At 50.3% G+C, this 18,040-nt stretch overlaps 10 protein-coding genes across 10 annotated transcripts; 6 read left to right on the top strand and 4 right to left on the bottom strand.

The window, feature by feature from the left end:
* Positions 1 to 60: 60 nt before the first annotated feature.
* Positions 61 to 1,677, bottom strand: N7515_007884 (uncharacterized protein; the record flags this gene model as incomplete). The annotated part of the gene is made up of 1 exon (XM_056668628.1): positions 61 to 1,677. One exon carries the CDS (start codon positions 1,675 to 1,677, stop codon positions 61 to 63), a length of 1,617 nt encoding a protein of 538 aa, XP_056518458.1.
* Positions 1,678 to 3,048: 1,371 nt separating this feature from the next.
* On the top strand, positions 3,049 to 4,503 carry bgt2 (GPI-anchored beta-1,3-endoglucanase EglC; the record flags this gene model as incomplete). The annotated part of the gene is made up of 1 exon (XM_056668627.1): positions 3,049 to 4,503. One exon carries the CDS (start codon positions 3,049 to 3,051, stop codon positions 4,501 to 4,503), a length of 1,455 nt encoding a protein of 484 aa, XP_056518457.1.
* A 1,127-nt stretch (positions 4,504 to 5,630) lies between these two features.
* On the bottom strand, positions 5,631 to 6,692 carry N7515_007882 (uncharacterized protein; the record flags this gene model as incomplete). Its single annotated transcript, XM_056668626.1, has 1 exon — positions 5,631 to 6,692. The coding sequence occupies one exon, from the start codon at positions 6,690 to 6,692 to the stop codon at positions 5,631 to 5,633; it is 1,062 nt and encodes a 353-aa protein (XP_056518456.1).
* A 572-nt stretch (positions 6,693 to 7,264) lies between these two features.
* On the top strand, positions 7,265 to 8,358 carry N7515_007881 (uncharacterized protein; the record flags this gene model as incomplete). The annotated part of the gene is made up of 2 exons (XM_056668625.1): positions 7,265 to 8,034; positions 8,091 to 8,358. The coding sequence occupies 2 exons, from the start codon at positions 7,265 to 7,267 to the stop codon at positions 8,356 to 8,358; spliced, it is 1,038 nt and encodes a 345-aa protein (XP_056518455.1).
* A 355-nt stretch (positions 8,359 to 8,713) lies between these two features.
* Positions 8,714 to 9,137, bottom strand: N7515_007880 (reverse transcriptase; the record flags this gene model as incomplete). The annotated part of the gene is made up of 2 exons (XM_056668624.1): positions 8,714 to 8,902; positions 8,967 to 9,137. 2 exons carry the CDS (start codon positions 9,135 to 9,137, stop codon positions 8,714 to 8,716), a joined length of 360 nt encoding a protein of 119 aa, XP_056518454.1.
* A 794-nt stretch (positions 9,138 to 9,931) lies between these two features.
* Positions 9,932 to 11,103, top strand: N7515_007879 (uncharacterized protein; the record flags this gene model as incomplete). The annotated part of the gene is made up of 3 exons (XM_056668623.1): positions 9,932 to 10,401; positions 10,483 to 10,822; positions 10,876 to 11,103. 3 exons carry the CDS (start codon positions 9,932 to 9,934, stop codon positions 11,101 to 11,103), a joined length of 1,038 nt encoding a protein of 345 aa, XP_056518453.1.
* Positions 11,104 to 12,039: 936 nt separating this feature from the next.
* N7515_007878 (uncharacterized protein) lies at positions 12,040 to 13,153 on the top strand (the record flags this gene model as incomplete). The annotated part of the gene is made up of 3 exons (XM_056668622.1): positions 12,040 to 12,518; positions 12,609 to 12,891; positions 12,947 to 13,153. The coding sequence occupies 3 exons, from the start codon at positions 12,040 to 12,042 to the stop codon at positions 13,151 to 13,153; spliced, it is 969 nt and encodes a 322-aa protein (XP_056518452.1).
* Positions 13,154 to 13,704: 551 nt separating this feature from the next.
* N7515_007877 (ML domain-containing protein) lies at positions 13,705 to 14,342 on the top strand (the record flags this gene model as incomplete). Its single annotated transcript, XM_056668621.1, has 3 exons — positions 13,705 to 13,922; positions 13,983 to 14,199; positions 14,253 to 14,342. 3 exons carry the CDS (start codon positions 13,705 to 13,707, stop codon positions 14,340 to 14,342), a joined length of 525 nt encoding a protein of 174 aa, XP_056518451.1.
* A 512-nt stretch (positions 14,343 to 14,854) lies between these two features.
* N7515_007876 (H(+)-transporting V1 sector ATPase subunit F) lies at positions 14,855 to 15,532 on the bottom strand (the record flags this gene model as incomplete). Its single annotated transcript, XM_056668620.1, has 5 exons — positions 14,855 to 14,995; positions 15,082 to 15,219; positions 15,303 to 15,336; positions 15,410 to 15,444; positions 15,506 to 15,532. 5 exons carry the CDS (start codon positions 15,530 to 15,532, stop codon positions 14,855 to 14,857), a joined length of 375 nt encoding a protein of 124 aa, XP_056518450.1.
* Positions 15,533 to 15,848: 316 nt separating this feature from the next.
* N7515_007875 (Nur1/Mug154 family protein) lies at positions 15,849 to 17,223 on the top strand (the record flags this gene model as incomplete). The annotated part of the gene is made up of 2 exons (XM_056668619.1): positions 15,849 to 16,106; positions 16,204 to 17,223. The coding sequence occupies 2 exons, from the start codon at positions 15,849 to 15,851 to the stop codon at positions 17,221 to 17,223; spliced, it is 1,278 nt and encodes a 425-aa protein (XP_056518449.1).
* Positions 17,224 to 18,040: the final 817 nt, after the last annotated feature.

The raw sequence follows: 18,040 nt of genomic DNA, 5'->3' as shown, positions 1-18,040 counted from the left end.
GTGTCTGATTACATTCACACTTCGGAACATTCCATGGAAGCATTGTATCCAATAGGCCTCTCAACCCTTCTTCACGAAGCTAACCCGTCGGGCCAACCAACAACCAACTGTGAGCCCATGGATAGAATCATTCTCATCTCGATGGAAGATTAACGTCCAATCCCCTGGAGCCGGTGCATCCAAGCCACGTGGACAAGCCAAGACCCAGACATCCTCTCCTAGATATTTCATAGGAGCGGCGTGTCCTCGTCCAAGATATCCATCGAATGCACCGTATAGCATGCCAGCCTGGCCAGTGCAATGGAAAGTCGAGTCAATTTCGGCACAATGGTAGACACCCTGGAAGATCGTCGATTTGGCAATTGATTTATTCGGGACAATGCGCCGAGCACTGAGGACCCGGTTGTCTCCCACACGATGAATACTCAATGAATCTCCATCAATCGTCGCGAGCATGGAGTCCGATTTGCCCTGATTTGGTGTACTGAGCTTGATAGGCTCTGGGCCTCCATCATAGCTAATAGCAACCTCTCCGTCTCGTGGGCCCTTAGTGACGACAATAGACAGCTGCGTATCCCGATCAAGGAAAGCGCCGAACCAGCCTTCAGTTGGTTGCACGGGGTCCACCTGGGCTTTAGTTCGTCGTAAGAGCTTCTGGAAAATCTCAATATTGGGACTGAGAGCGCCGGCATCACTGTTAGACATCACGACGACGGAAAGGCGCTCGTGTGGTGCGTGTCGCCGATGAAGTCGATATCCTCTCAACGCTCCACCATGCCCCACCGTATCCACGCCATCTATCTCAGTGTGACTTAGCCCATAGCGGTACCTTGCAACATTACCATCTTTGAACTTTGAAGTGGCAATGGCAGTATGGTACCAGCTTTGTGGGTCGGCGTAGCACTTATCGAGGTACCGTTCGTAGGCAATCATATCGGTCAGCGAAGCGACTAGTCCAGCATCTCCAGACCACTCCATACGATTGATAGCCGCAGTGAAACCGTGTTGCTCATTCCCTTCGTAGCCCACACAAGGTGGTGGGTGGTGTGCTGTATTTGGGCAGAGGGATGCCGTGCTCATACCAGCTGGGCGCAGCAGTCGCTCTTCGAGCAATTTGCCAAGGCTCTCGCCAGTAGCCCGTTCGATCACTCGGGCAAGTAAGTGAAAGTTGAGGTTGCAGTAGGAATATTCGGTCCCCGCCTGGAACTGGAACGACTTGGTTCGAGCAAGCAATGGACCGCAGTCTCTAGCCATCAAAAACTCATCGTCCGGCTTGGAACCTAGGAGTGTCGTCATAGCCCAATAGTCTCGAAGGCCGGACTGCATATTGCAAAGCCGCTCAATAGTCAGCTCACCGTCACTGGTAAGCTCTGGACTGAGTATTTCCTTGAGGTGACTGGAGAACTGCTCTCGAGCATTGCCTTTGGCAGCCAGGGCGGGTGGCGGATTGCGCTCTAAATCAATCAACAGCGCACACACAAATTGCTTCGTAATTGAGCATATGGGCATTTGCGTGTCGGCGGTCATGGGGATTCGTTGGTCCAAGTCGGCGAATCCCCAGACACGCTGACCAATGAGTTCGCCATCTTTGACAACAGCGATGGCACCTCCAGGACCTCGGTAACGAAGAGCGACCCCATTCAGGACCTCCTCGACATATTCCTTTGTGACCGACATACTTTGGGGTTGATCTGGGGAGAGAGACTTTCGGGGTGATGTTGGTGAATTACCCCACCTCTAGTGGGTCATCGCACCTCGATAGCATACAAAAGCAGCTAGTACTAGACTGCTAGTCTACCTGCCTTTCTGCTCACCACGCAGAAAGGCAAAGATAATGGTGAGCAAATCAGAGGGCTTATGATGATCAGGTGATCAGTAATCACTAATCGGCGAGCAAAATGCGGCAAGAGGTGAGCACTGAAACGGAAAGAGCAACTACGTAGTACGGAGTACAGTGGTACCTGTTAACTGGGGTCAGGACTCAGGACTCCCCAGGGCTAGAATAAGGGGTTGGATTGTAAAGCCACGCGATATCTAGGCCACGCGGTGCGTACCACGCGGTTCTATCTACTCCGTACTGCCGCTTGCGTATTACTGGATCCACTTTGAATATTCATTTTGCCACCGAATGGTCCCCTTTTACACAGTAGCGTCATTATGGAATTGTTGTGACAATATTAATAACTATTCGTACTGTGCTAAAAGAAGCTCAGATAGTTAGTATTGAGTTTTAACAGGGTGGGGTACGTATGGCTAGCCTCAAGGAGGGCTTATTCGATAAGTCCAATCGGCAACCCCCGGAGTAGGATCAAGCTACCTCGAGCAATCATTTTACACAGTACTGGACTTATGCGGGAGTAGCTCGACCCTCGAAATAATGAGAATTGTCTATTTGCGAGGACGGTCTGAGCCGGGAAGTGCTACGCCGATAAAGGCTTACATATCGGGAAATTATTGGTCTCATGATCGAAGTTTACACAACTGGATTGTTGCGGGCTCATTGTTCCATTAAGGTAGAAATGTCACCAGAGACGCAAACCCACATACTGTATGAATGTATTAGCAGATTGCGTCTCACTTCATTTGAGCCACCATTTCGCAGAATCTGGCACAGTAGGTAGTAGAGATTCGGAGAAACGGCTTTGCAAGCGAAGATGGAATATCCGGGAGATCGGATAAATCAATCGAATGACGACTCGGCCTCACCGAGATCCACTGATTGTGCATATTTTTGGAACAAGATCGAACGGTTCAACCAATCGGAGAACATACTCAATAGACAGAAGTGGATATTGTAGCGTGTCTTACCCACAGGATCCGCAACTCTGCACTGTGGCGGATTCTAGACTGAGATTTTCTATGTCTACAGTAGAACCCTGCTTTTGGCTTCAAAGGCTTCTATTTCGTTCTTCACTTTATTTCTTTACCTTTCCATATATTCGCTTTTCATCCTTTTTCACATTTCTTCCTGGCACATTCGTTTGATCCAGGTCTTTTCATTCACATTCTCTCATACTTCGTGACTATCAACGCTCGTTCATATTCAAAATGCGTTCCGCTCAAATTCTCGCCCTCGCGATGGCTGTCGCTACCACCGAGGCTGTCTCCCAGGGTTTCAACTACGGCAACAAAAAGGGCGATGGCAGCGTCAAGAGTCAGGCTGACTTCGAGACCGAGTTTGCGACTGCCAAGAACCTCGTTGGAACCGACAACGCCTTCACCAGTGCTCGTCTATACACAATGATCCAGGGTGGTACCACTAATGGCCCCATTGAGGCCATTCCCGCCGCCATCAAGGAGAAGACAACCCTTCTCCTCGGTCTGTGGGCTTCCGGTGGTGGCATGTCCAACGAGATTGCCGCCCTGAAGTCCGCCATCGAGACATACGGCGACGACTTCACCAACCTGGTTGTCGGTATCTCTGTCGGCAGCGAGGATCTTTACCGTAACTCTGTCATTGGTTCCAAGGCCAATGCTGGTGTCGGTGTCGACCCTTCCGAGCTCGTCGACCATATCAACCAGGTTCGCTCTGCGATCTCCGGTACCTCCCTGAGCGGTGCCCCCATCGGCCACGTCGACACCTGGAACTCGTGGACCAACAGCTCTAACTCTGCCGTCATTGACGCCGTCGACTGGCTTGGCTTCGACGGATACCCTTACTTCGAGAACACTGAACCCAACTCCATCGACGATGCCAAGGCACTCTTCCACAAGGGCGTTGCCAACACTCAGGCCGTCGCCGGCGGCAAGGAAGTTTGGATCACCGAGACCGGCTGGCCCGTTACCGGCGACACCGAGAACCTCGCTGTCGCTAACACCGCCAACGCCAAGCAGTTCTGGGACGAAGTCGCCTGCCCTCTCCTCGGCAAGACCAACACCTGGTGGTACATCCTCGAGGACGCTGGTTCTACTCCCAGCTTCGGTGTCACTGGCTCCGCCGACAGCACCACTCCTCTGTATGACCTGTCTTGCAAGGCCTCGTCCTCTTCCAGCTCCGCCGCTGCTTCCAGCGCTACCTCTACCTCCGCTCTTGCTGAGAAGACTGATTCCGCCTCGTCCACCGCCCCTGCCTCGACTGGTGCCTCCACCTCTGCCGGTTCAGGTGCCGCTGGCTCCGGATCAACTGCCACCAGCTCCTCTGCCGCTTCCTCTTCCACTGCTGTGATCAGCAGCGGCCGCCCCTCCACCCGGCCCAAGCCCACTAGCGACTCTTTCATTTCCAAGTCAGCCTCTGCATCCGCTGCTGCTACTGGTCCTACTGGCTCCTCCGGCTCCGGCTCTGGTTCTGGTTCTGGTTCTGGTTCTGGTTCTGGTTCTGGTTCTGGTTCTGGTTCTGGTTCTGGTTCTGGCTCTGGCTCTGGCTCCGGCTCCGGCTCCGGCTCCGGCTCTTCAACCGGTTCCTCCACCGCTCCCACACCCGCCCCCTTCAACTCTGCCTCCAGAGTCGCTGGCTCCGCGGCAGGTGCTCTGGTTATTGCCCTTGCCCTCGCTTTCACTTTCTAAGTTATCTTATTTTAGCCGGGCGATCTGGAGTGATGGGGGTCTTTCTCAATTGAGCTGTCATTACATGTAGGTAGATGATGATCGGCTGGTCACTACCTTACGATAGATCATGTATTATTTTCATATCTTTTGTGTACTACCATTATGCAATAAAGTCTTCTGATTGAAATCATGCGCTGTGCGGATATCCCATCGAACTCGCTGCAAATTGTAGACCTGTTCTCTGAGCCAGTCAGGTTCGCATATCACAACCTATGGCAATAGTTGTTACTTGACTGTTTCTCTTTTCCCTACGCAGTATGGCAATCACACTATCTCGTGAAAGGCCTGAGAAGGGGCAAGCCTCGAGTATAAATATTCTAGGAGCTCTTGTTACCGTTAGTCAACGATGAGGCAATGATGTATGTTCTTGAAGCCGAGGAAGGAAGTACGTTCGAATCACATCTTCAAGGATATCCTATTGATATTCATAATTGAGCAAACGATGTAGGTGTATGTATCCCTTCCACATATAACCTCCAGGGCTCCAGCTTGGAATGCGACAGTCTTCAAAGCACGGGCATGTTGTCAGGACTATTCCCATATTTACTTCACACCAAATCTCCTTCCAAGGTTGTGAGCGATGAAACCTATGAAGCGCGACACACACTGAAGTTGATTATCCTAAGATAATTCTCTGCAGTGCATTTGAATCGTGTCAACCGATGACAAAGTATGGGCTTCACCTGGGCATGCTCATTGCTCACCACGCAATTACAATATGGAATTGTCACGACACCTCTCCATGCAGTCAAGGGGCCCCTTGTACTTCGCAGAGTGAATACAAGAATGGTCTCTGAAAGCCATGGCGGCAATATCCGGAGCCCAGTCATAGTCTTCCGTAGATCTAGTCGGTCTCAATAAGAGCTGGTTTTAGAAGACGGGCACCGGTCTCTCATGCTATTCTCTCGTAAATCATGCCTCGTGAAATTTCTGGGATCTCCCATCTGTCTTGCATTGAACTAGTCACTCTCACTCGCACTCTCAATACCAATCTCAACCTCACTCTCAAAACCAACTCTCAAAACCAACTCTCAATCTCACTCGCACTCTCACTCGCACTCTCACTCTCACTCTCACTCTCACTCTCACTCACTCTCACTCTCACTCTCACTCTCACTCTCACTCTCACTCTCACTATTGTTCAGAGGGCGCTCGGTCCATAGCACGGGGTCCGGATCGTAATGACCTGGGCCGGGGACATGAATAGTTTCTTCAATACCCTCGATCTCCTTCAGTGAAGATGACCCAGACTTGAAAAGGGCTAACAACTCATCCATATGTTCATCGTGATCTGGATTCTCGCCCTTGTGGTATCCCCGAACGCACAAATATTCCAGCGAATCTGGCAAACAATCTATCAAGCGTAGGTGCTCATACCCCTCAGGTAGTTCCCACAGGTCGAATCTGATGCCCTTGGCGAAGTACAGGAGCAAATCTATTCCCAAGCTCAACCTTTTCAAGGCCACAAAGTCTTTCAGGGTTTTATTGTGTCTCCGTACTTGCGAAAGAAATTCGTGGCGTTTCTCTCTTGAATTGGACCAGGGGTCAGGACCGCTTTCCCAATGTTCCATAGCGTACTCCCTCCTAAATTCACATGGGATGTCAAGTAAATTCATTTGGCATGCGACGTCAAGATCCAGGATTTCAAGTGTGTCTTTGTGCCAGCACATCGCTTTAAAAAATGTCTTGGGATTGAACTGTGTGCCCGAATCCACTCTGCCTCCAGCAAAATATCGGAATTCCCTGAGAACCTTGAACGAAGCTATCAGGGCCGCAAGCGACAGAGAATCAAGGGAAGAACGACCAAGGACCATTCTGCTGATGTTAGAGTATCCAACTCTGAAATCAAGCTCGGTTATACTATTTTTATCCACGATGTCACTGGCGATGTGTTCAATGGACAGGAGGTTATCCAGGTAACGCAAAGAGTTAAAGAAATCCTCTTGCCTCCCAAGCCAGTAGTGACCTTCCCAGTGCCACGTTGGTCGGTAGACCAGAAAAACATCGGAGAGAAGGCGGAGAGAAGGCTTGTTCTCGGGACTAGCGTTAGCCTCGGTGAGAAACACTGCAAGCCGGAAGTCCTCGTCACCGCAACAGGGAGGTACGAAGGCCATTGACGTGAGGTTCGGTGATACCACAATTAACATGATAGAGAAAGCCGTCGAGATAACGGACGTATAGGGATGTTAGACAGAATGATGGATTCAGAGTGATGCAGAGCAACATACGTACCTAGGATAGATATAGTGTATCAGACCAGCAAAGGTTGTGCAGCGGTGGTCGGTCCGAGGAAGATACGATTGGCTACAGGATTACCCAGAACGGAAGGTCTGAGGGTCTGAGGCCAAGGTTGAACTGACGGTGACGAGAATGCTCAGGATGTGAAAGACAGCTGTCTATTAGCGTGTCGCCAGCCCAATATACAAGATAATGGTACCTAGGTTGCGAATTAGGTAGCAAAGGAAAACATAGCGTTGAGATGTGTGAAGTGGAAGGGAAGGCAAGAAGGAAGGAGCATAACATGATTCCCAGCCCTGGGGATCACACCTACCAACTCTCCTCACACTCTCACTCACTACTCATTCACTCTCAGCTACACTGTCTTCTATCCAATTGACTCTGTAATAAACTACCTTTTATCTGATTCTAAAACTTCTCTGTTCCAGAAATCCGCCCTTATCCACAGCCCTCATACCCACCTATCCAAACGCGTGTCGAAATGCCGCCAGAACCGGGGAAGAACCTGCCTAGATCTGTCGAGGAGTGGAAAGCCGCAGCCCAGCCCAATGGAACCATCATCGTCGATATCGGCGCCAGCATCCACGAGCAGTTCAGGCTCAACTCGGGCTCTGAGATGGATGAAGAAGACTTCCTTCATCTCAAAACTGTCTGGCCAAACGCAGATTTCGACTTGATTGACAAACATCACGCGCATACTCAGCTCAGACTAGGCACCTGGTTCGCCAAAGCTCACCGGGACCTAGACAATTCTCCGGACTTTGACCGGTACCTCAGCGCAGTGGAGCGGAGAGATGCACCGAGCCCAGATATCGGTATGTTCTGGGCTGCATACGAGCAGCAGTATCAGGTCGTCCAATTGCTTCATCACGAGAGCACTACGAAGAGGGCATATAAGATGAATGAAGAGCATGTGAATATGTCTCTTGTGAGTTTTCTTCAGGCAGTATGCGCCTGCCATCCTGGCCTCGATATCAGTTGTAACCCCGCCAGGGTCCACTTGACCTTCGACTTCCGGCAGGTGAAGGAGCAAAAAGCGGCCAACGAGATTAACTCGAGTGTCCTTAGCCTGTCGTGTAGGACCGACGGGCTGATTGAGTCAAGCACTACTGGTCGGATGCAGGCCATTCTCGAGGCCAAAGCCAGAGCGCGGGCAATTCATGAGCCGAAGGTAAGTTGGCAGGAGACAGCTGAGATGGTGACCGCGGCCCTGAGTGATAGGGAAAGTCTGAAGCACACCCGTCCCGGCCGGTAAGTCTATGAGCCCTGTTTGCTTCACGGGCATAATGTACTAAGACGATCATTAGTGTCATCCTTTTCTCGCAGGATGGCGACGAGTTCTACGTGTCCGAGGCAACCATCAAGGTAGGCTACGTCAAGCATATGAAGGATGAGCGTAAGGCACCCATCAGGGAGAGCGAGTTTGTAAAGATCCATCAATGCGGTCCATATTGGGTCCAGTCGAGGCAGGACGTACAATACTTCGCGAAGCTGGTCCTGGCCATTGCCCTCCGAGAGAGCCAGGAGGAGACCGCTTCTGTTAGCACACACTGTCTCCGTTCGCATGATACCTGAACCGCTCCAGGTCCCCAGCCCCAGAACTATGTAACGCTGCGATCAAAGAAGAAGTTCGTCGCCTCCGTCGCAGACATACTAAAACCAAAGACCCCTGCGACTGGATGTGCTGCACGAAAGCACGCAAGTTGCAACAAGTTACAAGACAACGCGACCCGTGAAGGAAAATGTGTCTAGGTCGCGCCGGCGCCGAGTCCAGCAGGTCGCTGAAGACGGCCCACAGGGTTTGTGGTGATTGGTCAAATGGGCAAGAACGGTCGTGCAACCACTGCCTCCGGGGGACCAGGAACTTCCTGAGCGTGTTCAGCAGCGCGACGGGTCGGAAGGATTTTACGAGCTGGTAGTCACTTTTGCCTTACTTCCGGAGCACAACTGTGATTGAGCGCTGGAAGGGTGATGGGTTGTAGCCCGTGTCTATGCATGCGGTGAACAGCTGAACCAGTGTTTCCAGAATCACCGGTAACTCGATGAGCTTGTGCGAGAGAGAGTTCGGTATACCGTCTTCTCCGGGTGATTTCCCTGCTTTCGCCCCTCCCGTCGCCTCCTGTATCTCTCGAGCGGTCATTGCTGGAAACTCAGTTTGGCGTGGGTACAGCAATGAAACTGACCTGTGTCGGGATAGATTCGCCGATAGCGGTGTTGGGAAGAAGGCAACCCGGGACGCCTCCGCTTTTGCTCGCTTGTTTCCGCGAGGGTTCCCGCTCGTTCCAGGCATTTCGGGATCCAGTATCTTCAACCATGGAATGATACCCTTTTCGTAGGCCCCGTCCCGGGGCCATCTCGGCTCAACGGATTAGCTACGTAGCAGAAACCATTGGCTTACACCCACGAACCACCTAGGCGTGCGAAAGGGAATATCCACCGATTATACTATCCAGATCACCATCGACGGTATCAAAACCGCATGGGGAAAGGGCAAGGCAGTGGTGACTCTCCTTACCCGGAGCGTATGATAATGTCTCCCATGCACGTCTACTGCACAACCTCAGGAAATGACGTCTTGGAAGCTTGGCTCCCTGGATCAGAGCCTTCTTGAGCAATGGAAGCGCACGTATTCGCATGCTTGAAGGCATGTCCGATCGAATACCTACCCCTACGGGTATCCCCCAATGGTCGCCGATCTCACTCATTCACTATCTCATCTAAAACGCAGACGCCAGATCTCATTGAGAACTGCGGTAGCGGTGTGATAAGCAGCAGGTGGGGTGACTATCCTAGCTTCATGACCACGGCCAATGGGGGGCAGCGAACGTGAGGCCATCAAGAAGCTCAAAGCGCCATGCCGGAAAGTCATGCATGGACTCTAGACAGAGAAAAGTATGCTCTCGTGCATTCCATTCGTCAATACCAAGGAACCTAGTCGACTGCTTCATTGGTCCCTCTGTCTCTATTCCAATGACACAAATTTATCTCGAGAGTGGGTCATTGTGACATACACAGTACTACTACCTACCTATGGTTTCCAGATTCGTTCAAGCTCTCCACCTCTCCATCTCCACATCTTCCAGTGTCACAGTGTCTCCATCATTTTTATCGCCCTCTTAACCAATCTGGCGCTTTCACGCCGTCCATCATGTCATTCATGATTTCTGAACCTGTCAATCCGCCTGCGCTGCAGGACCACGAGGCCCTGAGAAGAAAGTTCGAAGAGAATGCCGGCGCCATATTGAATGGCGTAGAATCGACAAGCCAGGTCTCTTATGACTGTGATGCGCTCCGTGGACTGGGCATTGTTCTCCAACATTTCGATGTCACGGATGACCAAGAGTCCCCCGACTTTAAGCCTTTATCTAAGGAAGAATACAGCACGCACAAAATCGACAGCACTGGGATTCCCAAACCCAAGCGTCATCACTATGACGATTTCGACGTGCTCTTCAATTGGTCTTCTTCGTCATGGCCACTGTCAGAGACAGAACTTATATGTGAGGAGGGTTTTCAAATCGTCAGACATACTGACATCCCCAAGGACTACTCCAAGAAAGATCATACCGACATTACCTCTTCGCTAGAGCAACCCGACTCGAACTGGTATCAAATCTTGTGAGTCAGGTCCTCCTTTATACTCCTCTACCACTTACCACTATTAAGAAATTGACCAGTTGACTAATGGGGTCTATCTAGGGCCGAGCATTCCTGCAATGATGGACTACAAGGAATACTATATGGTTTAGCTACTAGGCATTCAAAACCTCTCGGTCTTTCAAAATGGGGAGCTTTAACTTGGCGACAATGGCAGGAGTACCACCACGTGAACCCGTACCACCCTCTGAACCCGTACCACCACGTGAACCCGTACCACCCTGTGAACCCAGACACAATCCACCCACATGTTATGCTTATGATATGCACTGGAGCGGTGGCCGAGTCTAATAACCTTCTCCATGGCGAGATTGGGACGATTGTTGATGCAATCCAGTGCCGTCTCTTCCAGTACCAGTTTAGGCACACTTCGACGTTTCCGGTATAGACCTAGTGATCCCCATTATAAGTTACCGCTAATCACACCACTATTAGGTTCTCGTCATTTCGTTGTTTGGCGCAAGACAGGGGCGTATCCTCTCCGCCCGATTCAATATTGACGGCACTCTGATTGTACGAGCGTCAGATACTTTCGATTTCAAGCAGAAGAACCAAGAAGGATTTGACCTCTTCACGCGCTACTACTACTCCGAACCCAGAGATGCGGCCATGTTCAAACTCTTGCTCCTGCCGAAAAGTCTCCATGGCCCACCATCACTGTAGGCCGTACCTTGCAAGTCCGGAGCCGGATGCAATGGAAAGGAGTTTTAGCATTATTAATGTTATTTTGTGGAGGCCGGTGTGAGCGTTCGCTTAATTGTGAGGTACGTATGGCTGGATGAAAGTGCTATGATCAGGCTCAGGTGGTGGCCCTTGCTTTTATGCGCGGTAGCTTTTGTGCGCGATTGCTTTCACTGGGAGGGACTGTATATGCGACCTCCTGAGATTACTTTCAACGTGGTATTAAACGCAGTCTGTGGCGATTCCGGTCTTAGTTGGCCGGCACTCATCGTTGTTGTCGCTGCTCCCGGGCCTTTGACGCAGTATGCGTATTTAAACCAGAGGTTCCTACAAGTACTGCCAACTATTCATGATATAGCGTTTTATTCACTTGCTATTGTTCAGGAGCGGATAGGGAAGAGATAGAACGTACTGCTTGGATTTCACTTATAGAGCTCCGCTGCGCCTCAGCCTCCGCAAGGGTGACTCCGAATTCTGCCTCCATGGTCGTCACTCGTTACAGAAGCAGTGGAGGTAGATGTTGCTGAGTTCACGCCAGTACAGACAGAGCACTTATCGCTATCGTTGAGATTTGCGTAAAGAGCCTTGTGCTGTCACTGCCAAGTCGCAGGCGGCGGTCGCTAGTAAATTGGGGATTCCATGGCACCGGTCCGGCTGTTATGACGCTGGCGTCTGATTCAATACTTGTGCATGGATAGTCTAGAAACGTATTAGTACTTGCTTGGCCGTATATACTGCTTTCCTCATCTTCCTGTCTATATTCCAACCTATGGCACAAACTCCCCTCGGGAGTGGGTCATTGTGACATACTATGGTTTCCAGATTCGTTCCAGCACTCCAATACTCCAGCTCTCCAGACTCCCAGTCTCTCAGTCTCTTACACATTTTTATCGCCCTCTTAACCAATGCTCTTAACCAATGTCGACGCGTTTCCACGCCATCATGATTTCTAAACCTGCCAATCCGCCTGTGCTTCAGGACCATGATGCCCTGAGAAAAAAGTTCGAAGAAAAGGCCGACTCTATCTTGCATGGGCTGGAATCGAAAAGCCAGGTCTCTTATGACTGTGATGCCCTCCGTGAACTTGGTGTTGTTCTCCAACATATCAATGTCACAGATGACCAACAGTTCCCCGACTTTAAGCCTTTATCTCAGGCAGAATATAGCACGTACAAGATCGACAGCACTGGGATTCCTAAAGTTAGGCGCCGTCACTATGACAATTTCAACGCGCTCTTCAATTGGTCTTCGTCATGGCCGCTATCAGACACCGACTATATGTATGAGACGACTTTTCAAATTGTCAGATATATCAACATCTTCCAAGATTACTTTAAGAAACATGATACCGATAATACCTCTTCGATAGCGCGAAACTCGAACTGGTATCCGATCTTGTGAGTTCGGTCCTCCTCCCGTCTATATTCCCCTATTACCTATAACTATCAAGAAATTGACCAGTTGACTAATGAGGTCTATTTATCTAGGGCTGAAGATTCCTTCCATGATGGACCGCAAGGAATGCTATATGGTTTACCTGATGGGCATTCGAAACCTCTCGATCTTTCAAGGTGGAGAACCGCACAAATGCGACAATGGCAAGAAGACCCCGAGAACCCAGACACAATCCGCCCGCATGTTATGCTTATGACATGCACCGGAGCGGTGGCCGAGTCTGATAACCTTCTCCATGGCGAGATTGGGCCGATTGTTAATGCAATCCAGTGCCGTCTCTTCCAGGACGAGTTTAAGCAGACTTCGAGTTTTCCGGTATACACCTAGTGATCCCCATTATAAGTTAGTGCTAATAGTATGCCACTATTAGGTTCTCGTTATTTCGTTGTTTGGCCCAAGACAGGGGCGTATCCTCTCTGCCCGATTCGACATTGACGGTACTTTGGTTGTACAAGCGTTATATATCTTCGATTTCAAGCAGAAGAACCAAGAGGGATTTGACCTCTTCATGCGCTACTACTACTCCGAACCCAGAGATGCGACCGTATCTAAACTAGTGGTCCTGCCAAAAATTTAAAAGTCTCCATCGCATACCGATATACACGGCACATTGTTGTGTAACATGTACTTTGTTTGTGATGCTGTGTTTGTTGATCTTACACCCGCACTCCGGCGCCGATCATCCATGAGAAGGAACTGGAGCAAGTGGGTCAAATCAACCCTCTTCCCCACCTCACATGGAATGAATCACCTCCAGCCTGGCTGCCTGTGCTCCGTAGAGTGCCAATAGACAGAGAATCTGACCTAGTATATGAAAACAAACTCGAAAAAGCAGAAGAGATAAGTGATTCATTTGCCACCCAGCCACACCCTGCAGGTACACACCCCTGAGGCGCAGTAGTATCATAAGGCGACAGAAACGGTATGGATCGGCCTCAGATCACGTGGGGCGGCGTCATCAAGTGACATCTCAACTCTTTCTCCTCACCAACTTCGACCTCCACTTCTGAACATCAACCCGCACGTTTTGAACAAGTATCACTGAGATAGCGATATTCAACCGCACATACTTGAGGGATATATCATCTGCGCCTGCTCTCCAACGACCGATTTCCAGCCGCCACCGCCATGAAGTTCTTATCAGCGGCTAATCTGTTGGTCCTTACGGCTCCTCTTGCAAATGCGGCCGCATTCTCTCTCTTCGATCCTACACAGACTTCATTGAAAACGAATGACAACGAGAAATTCCCAGTCGAGGGCGACAACCCATTGCAGTACTGTGCCAAGCCAGACAGCTACAAACTGGAGATCGAGTCGGTGGACTTGACACCGAACCCGCCTCTACCGTATGTTAATCACTGGGATCGCTCTGTCAAGTTAATGGAAATGACTAACAGTAGCCATAGTGGGCAAAAGTTGACTATCGCCGCTAAGGGTACCCTGCTCGAGACAATCGAGAAAGGTGCTACTGTAAATCTGGAAGTGAAGTGGGGTCTCATCACCTTGATCAAGCAGACTGTTGATCTTTGCGATGAGCTGAAGAACGTGGACCTAGAGTGCCCCCTCGAGAAGGGCCACATGACCCTGACAAAGGAGGTGGAACTGCCAAAGCAGATCCCGCCGGTACGTGGATCAATACAACGGTCTTAGACCAGATAGCTGACATCCTCTACTAGGGCAAATACTCCGTGCTCGCTGATGTGTACAATCAGGAACAGAAGCAGGTCACTTGCCTCAAGGCAGATGACATCGTCTTCCACTTCTAATCTGTCTAATCTAGACTTTGCGTTGCATCCACTCACCGGGTGGCATCGTTCGATTTGCCAAACTGCCATATCCAGTTGCCCTGTTCCTGCCTCGGGGTTGGGTCGGCAATGATTTGTACACGCCCCTTTCATGACCTTTTTGATCTTGCATTTTTTGTTCAAACCCTAAACGCTCTACAACACGCTCGGGTATCGTCTGGCTTTTCATTTTCCACAGTCCTTGCATCTATTGTTATCTCGTTATCGCCTTCTACTATCGTTCGTCTGAAAGAACCCGAAGCTTGCTTGTGAACTCGATAAAGCCTCTGTGACTTAATATACAACAAAGTCGTCTCAATTTCTGTGCAATGTTGTGCCAGGTAAAAGTGGCGGCCTCGAGAGAAGCATTCGAGGCAAACGTAGGATATATGAACTCATTTACGTTATGTTGGGTATCTTCCTAGCGAGAAGGCGTAGCCAATCCCCCTTTCTGTGGCTAGATGACAAAAGCGTGGACAGAAGTCTTAACACGGCTACTCTCCAAACAGGCGGCGAACACGCTTCAGAACGCTATCTTTCTCCGGGTCGTATGGGTGGTCTTTGCTGGGGATCTCAAGAACAGCCGGGAAGGGATCGGTGAACGTGTCGACACTGTGACGGATGCGTTCAGCAATCTGTGGTTAAAGCATGTGTCAGCAAATATGATGCAAGCAAGTGTGAGCCTCAGCAGCCATGAGCGGGTGAAGTAGGATAGACATACATGCTGGTTAATCAAAAGCACAGCAATGTCTTTCCTCTCCTGGGTGAAGTTCTGGAAGGCCCGTTCGATCTCCGACGTCTCAGTCTTAGAATCTACCACAAGGAAGTTTCGCTGGGATTCCGGCGGTTCGGTAACATGCTATAGGAATGACAAAAGGTCAGCTTGTGACTCCGAATAGATGTAGCAACTTGACATAAACGCAATAGTGGATAGGACCATACCCCGATGCCAGCGAGCAAAAGACCAGTAACGGAGCTGCATATGGGGTGAACTTGATTAGCTGGAGGTGCTCTCTCGTGTAACAAAGAGTTGAAGGGAGGGCTGGTACTCTTCATCACCAATGACGGCAAGGAACTGCCGGTCCTGGGGTGATAGGTTAGCGACGCCATCAGATAGGCAATTGCATTGATCAGAGATCAGGTACCTTGTATGTTGCGGCCGATGCCGCCATATTAGGGATAGAAAATAAGACAACCCGGGATCTTCTGCAAATGAACTCCTCAAACTGGCAGCTCGAGATGGGTCTAGCAAACAAGAGATCTGGTTCAGCTGCTCGTTGATCTCCGTGGTTATCGGCGGGAGCGCCATTACATAAGCTGATGCAATCAATTTCTCCGACTTGTCCGATTTGTTTACTTCATTGTCTTCCTTTCTTGCCATCGCCTTTCACTCATCTGCCACATTGAATGGCCCTTTCATTGTCTTTAACTGGACTAAGCTGCTGAGGAACAGCTTCTGTCCACTACAACTACCCATCCTCGGATATCATGCCCCGACTTGTACGCCGCCGCCCGCTCACCGAGCGCATACTTTCACATCTGAACCCATACGACTTTTTGCTTTGGCTCTCCGAAGAGTTTGAAGGTGGTGACTGGGATCAGCTAGAGAAGGACTGGGCTTTGCCCATTGGCATCGCGCTCAACGTGGTGTTTCTTGTCGCCCGAGCAAATAGTCGCGCCGGTGGCAGCAAGGCTTTCGACGATGTGTTTGGTGACGACGAGGGAACGTCCCTGCTTGGTTGGCTTGTACGTTACTATCTGCCCTCTTCTACCACCGTTCTTTGCTTTGGCATTTCTTGAGAATTCGGGATGGGAAGTTAATGACTGTTATTTTTCTACATAGGCTTCGTTCACCGTCCATTTGATGGCCCTTGCCTCCACGGCCAATGCAATCTACACTTTCCAGAAAAAGAGACACTATCGCCTATTCGAGAATTCAATTGATAACAACCCAGCGACACCGTCTGCCCAGCGTGTGCGGGTCGAATCAAGCCCGATGATGCCGTCTCCTCTACGATACATCGCCAATGCCCTATCGACTGAATCGGCGCAGTCCAGAGCACACCCAGACGCACAAAGGGATGTTTGGGAACTGGCGATCTGGGATCCTTCGCCACTATGCCTTCGACTATTCTGCTTATTCAGCCCCGGGCACGTCTTGGTATACTGGTTATTCCTCCCTACGCAACTTTCCGATCCACGCCCTAGTGTGACAATTGTGACCACTATAATTTTGACGGTTCTCCTGTCTGTCCAGATGTCGTTCATATCTTCCTTCTACACTCAGCAAGCTAAGGACCAAAAGATTGTGCAAAAAGAGGTATTCAAAGAATATGAAACCAAATATGTCCAACCGCGGACACACCCACTCATGAGAGATGTTGGAACACAGTTCTCAGATCCATACGGTCAACCACCGAAGACCGAGGAGGAATGTAATAGGGTCGAGACTTACAGCCCAGCCGTCATCATTAACCGTGGTTTTAAGACCAGTCCCAACCCTAATTACCTCAAGCACGTCGACCCAGAAGGGTTCACTCCAGTCCGCCAAACATCCTCTACTCCTATCTCCTCTATATTCCAGGGCCAACCATCATACACCCCAAGCACTTCTCGAGATGGGTCGCCGATGCCCCGAACGAACAACCGTACAACGATGCGACAGCCGCAGTTCCGATCCACTGCAACAGCAACAGGCGATGGAGGCAGCCTTGGTGTTTACAGTCACGCAAACTCTCCATTGCGGAAATCTGCGACAACTTCCTTTGACCGCCGGTTACAAAACAACGGCGATTTTGTTTACAAGGAGCGTGGCACAACCCCCATGATGCGGAATTCAAGTCCTTTGAAAAGAAACCTTTGAAAGAAGCAGCGTGCCCGGAGGCATGGACCCCGTCAATAGATCATATAGCATCAACTTTCGCCGAGAAACGGGACAGTTCTAAAATGAATGAATGACCAGATTCTATTTCAGCAAGCATGTTAGCGTGCAATCTCAAATGCCTCCGGTGCGCAGTTCACTTCGAGCGAAGCGCGGAAAGCACACACCCCGCCGGCAGCTTCCGTACATATCCTTGAATTGACGTTATACCGATGCAGCTTCACGTCCGATGACCGGCTCACGACCTTTCGCGACGTTCGCCACTTCGGGGAATGCAAATTGCCCATCCAAGGAGGGCGCCCAAACTTATGATGGAAGATGGCATGTATTATTGTTCCTTGTCGATTAAGATTGGTCTTCTTCTTTTTTTTTCGACTTGGTCTTATCAATTTCGCATTGTATTCAGTCCTGCCGGCTCCACGTCATCCGTGGATGAATCGGCATCGCTCTTGCCTCTCGGTCCTCGTAACATCCTTGTGAAGCTTTATTGAAATTGAGTTGAGCATGTGCGCTTATCAGGAAACTGCCATTCCAAATGGCGGCCGGACATTTCAACTGGCATTCCACACCGGTGGTTGGCATTCTTCATGACCGACCTAGCATACCAGCCACGGGGAGCACACTATCCTTACGTGTTGAGAGCGCGATTACCTTTGATTGTGCCTCAAGTGCCGGTCGTTTTCAATCACCCCGCTCCCCGTTGTCTATCAAATCTCGCATCCTAAAGCCGACCGACATACGCTGACCCCGACTTCGACACAAACATAGCACACCACCAGCGCACTGAACAACTCGCTGC

This window comes from Penicillium bovifimosum, assembly GCF_028826915.1.
Source record: "Penicillium bovifimosum strain IBT 22155 chromosome Unknown utg000006l_segment0_segment0, whole genome shotgun sequence".
Taxonomy (NCBI): domain Eukaryota; kingdom Fungi; phylum Ascomycota; class Eurotiomycetes; order Eurotiales; family Aspergillaceae; genus Penicillium; species Penicillium bovifimosum.
Note: the sequence above shows the minus strand (reverse complement) of the source record. Positions and strands in the feature narration are given on the sequence as shown.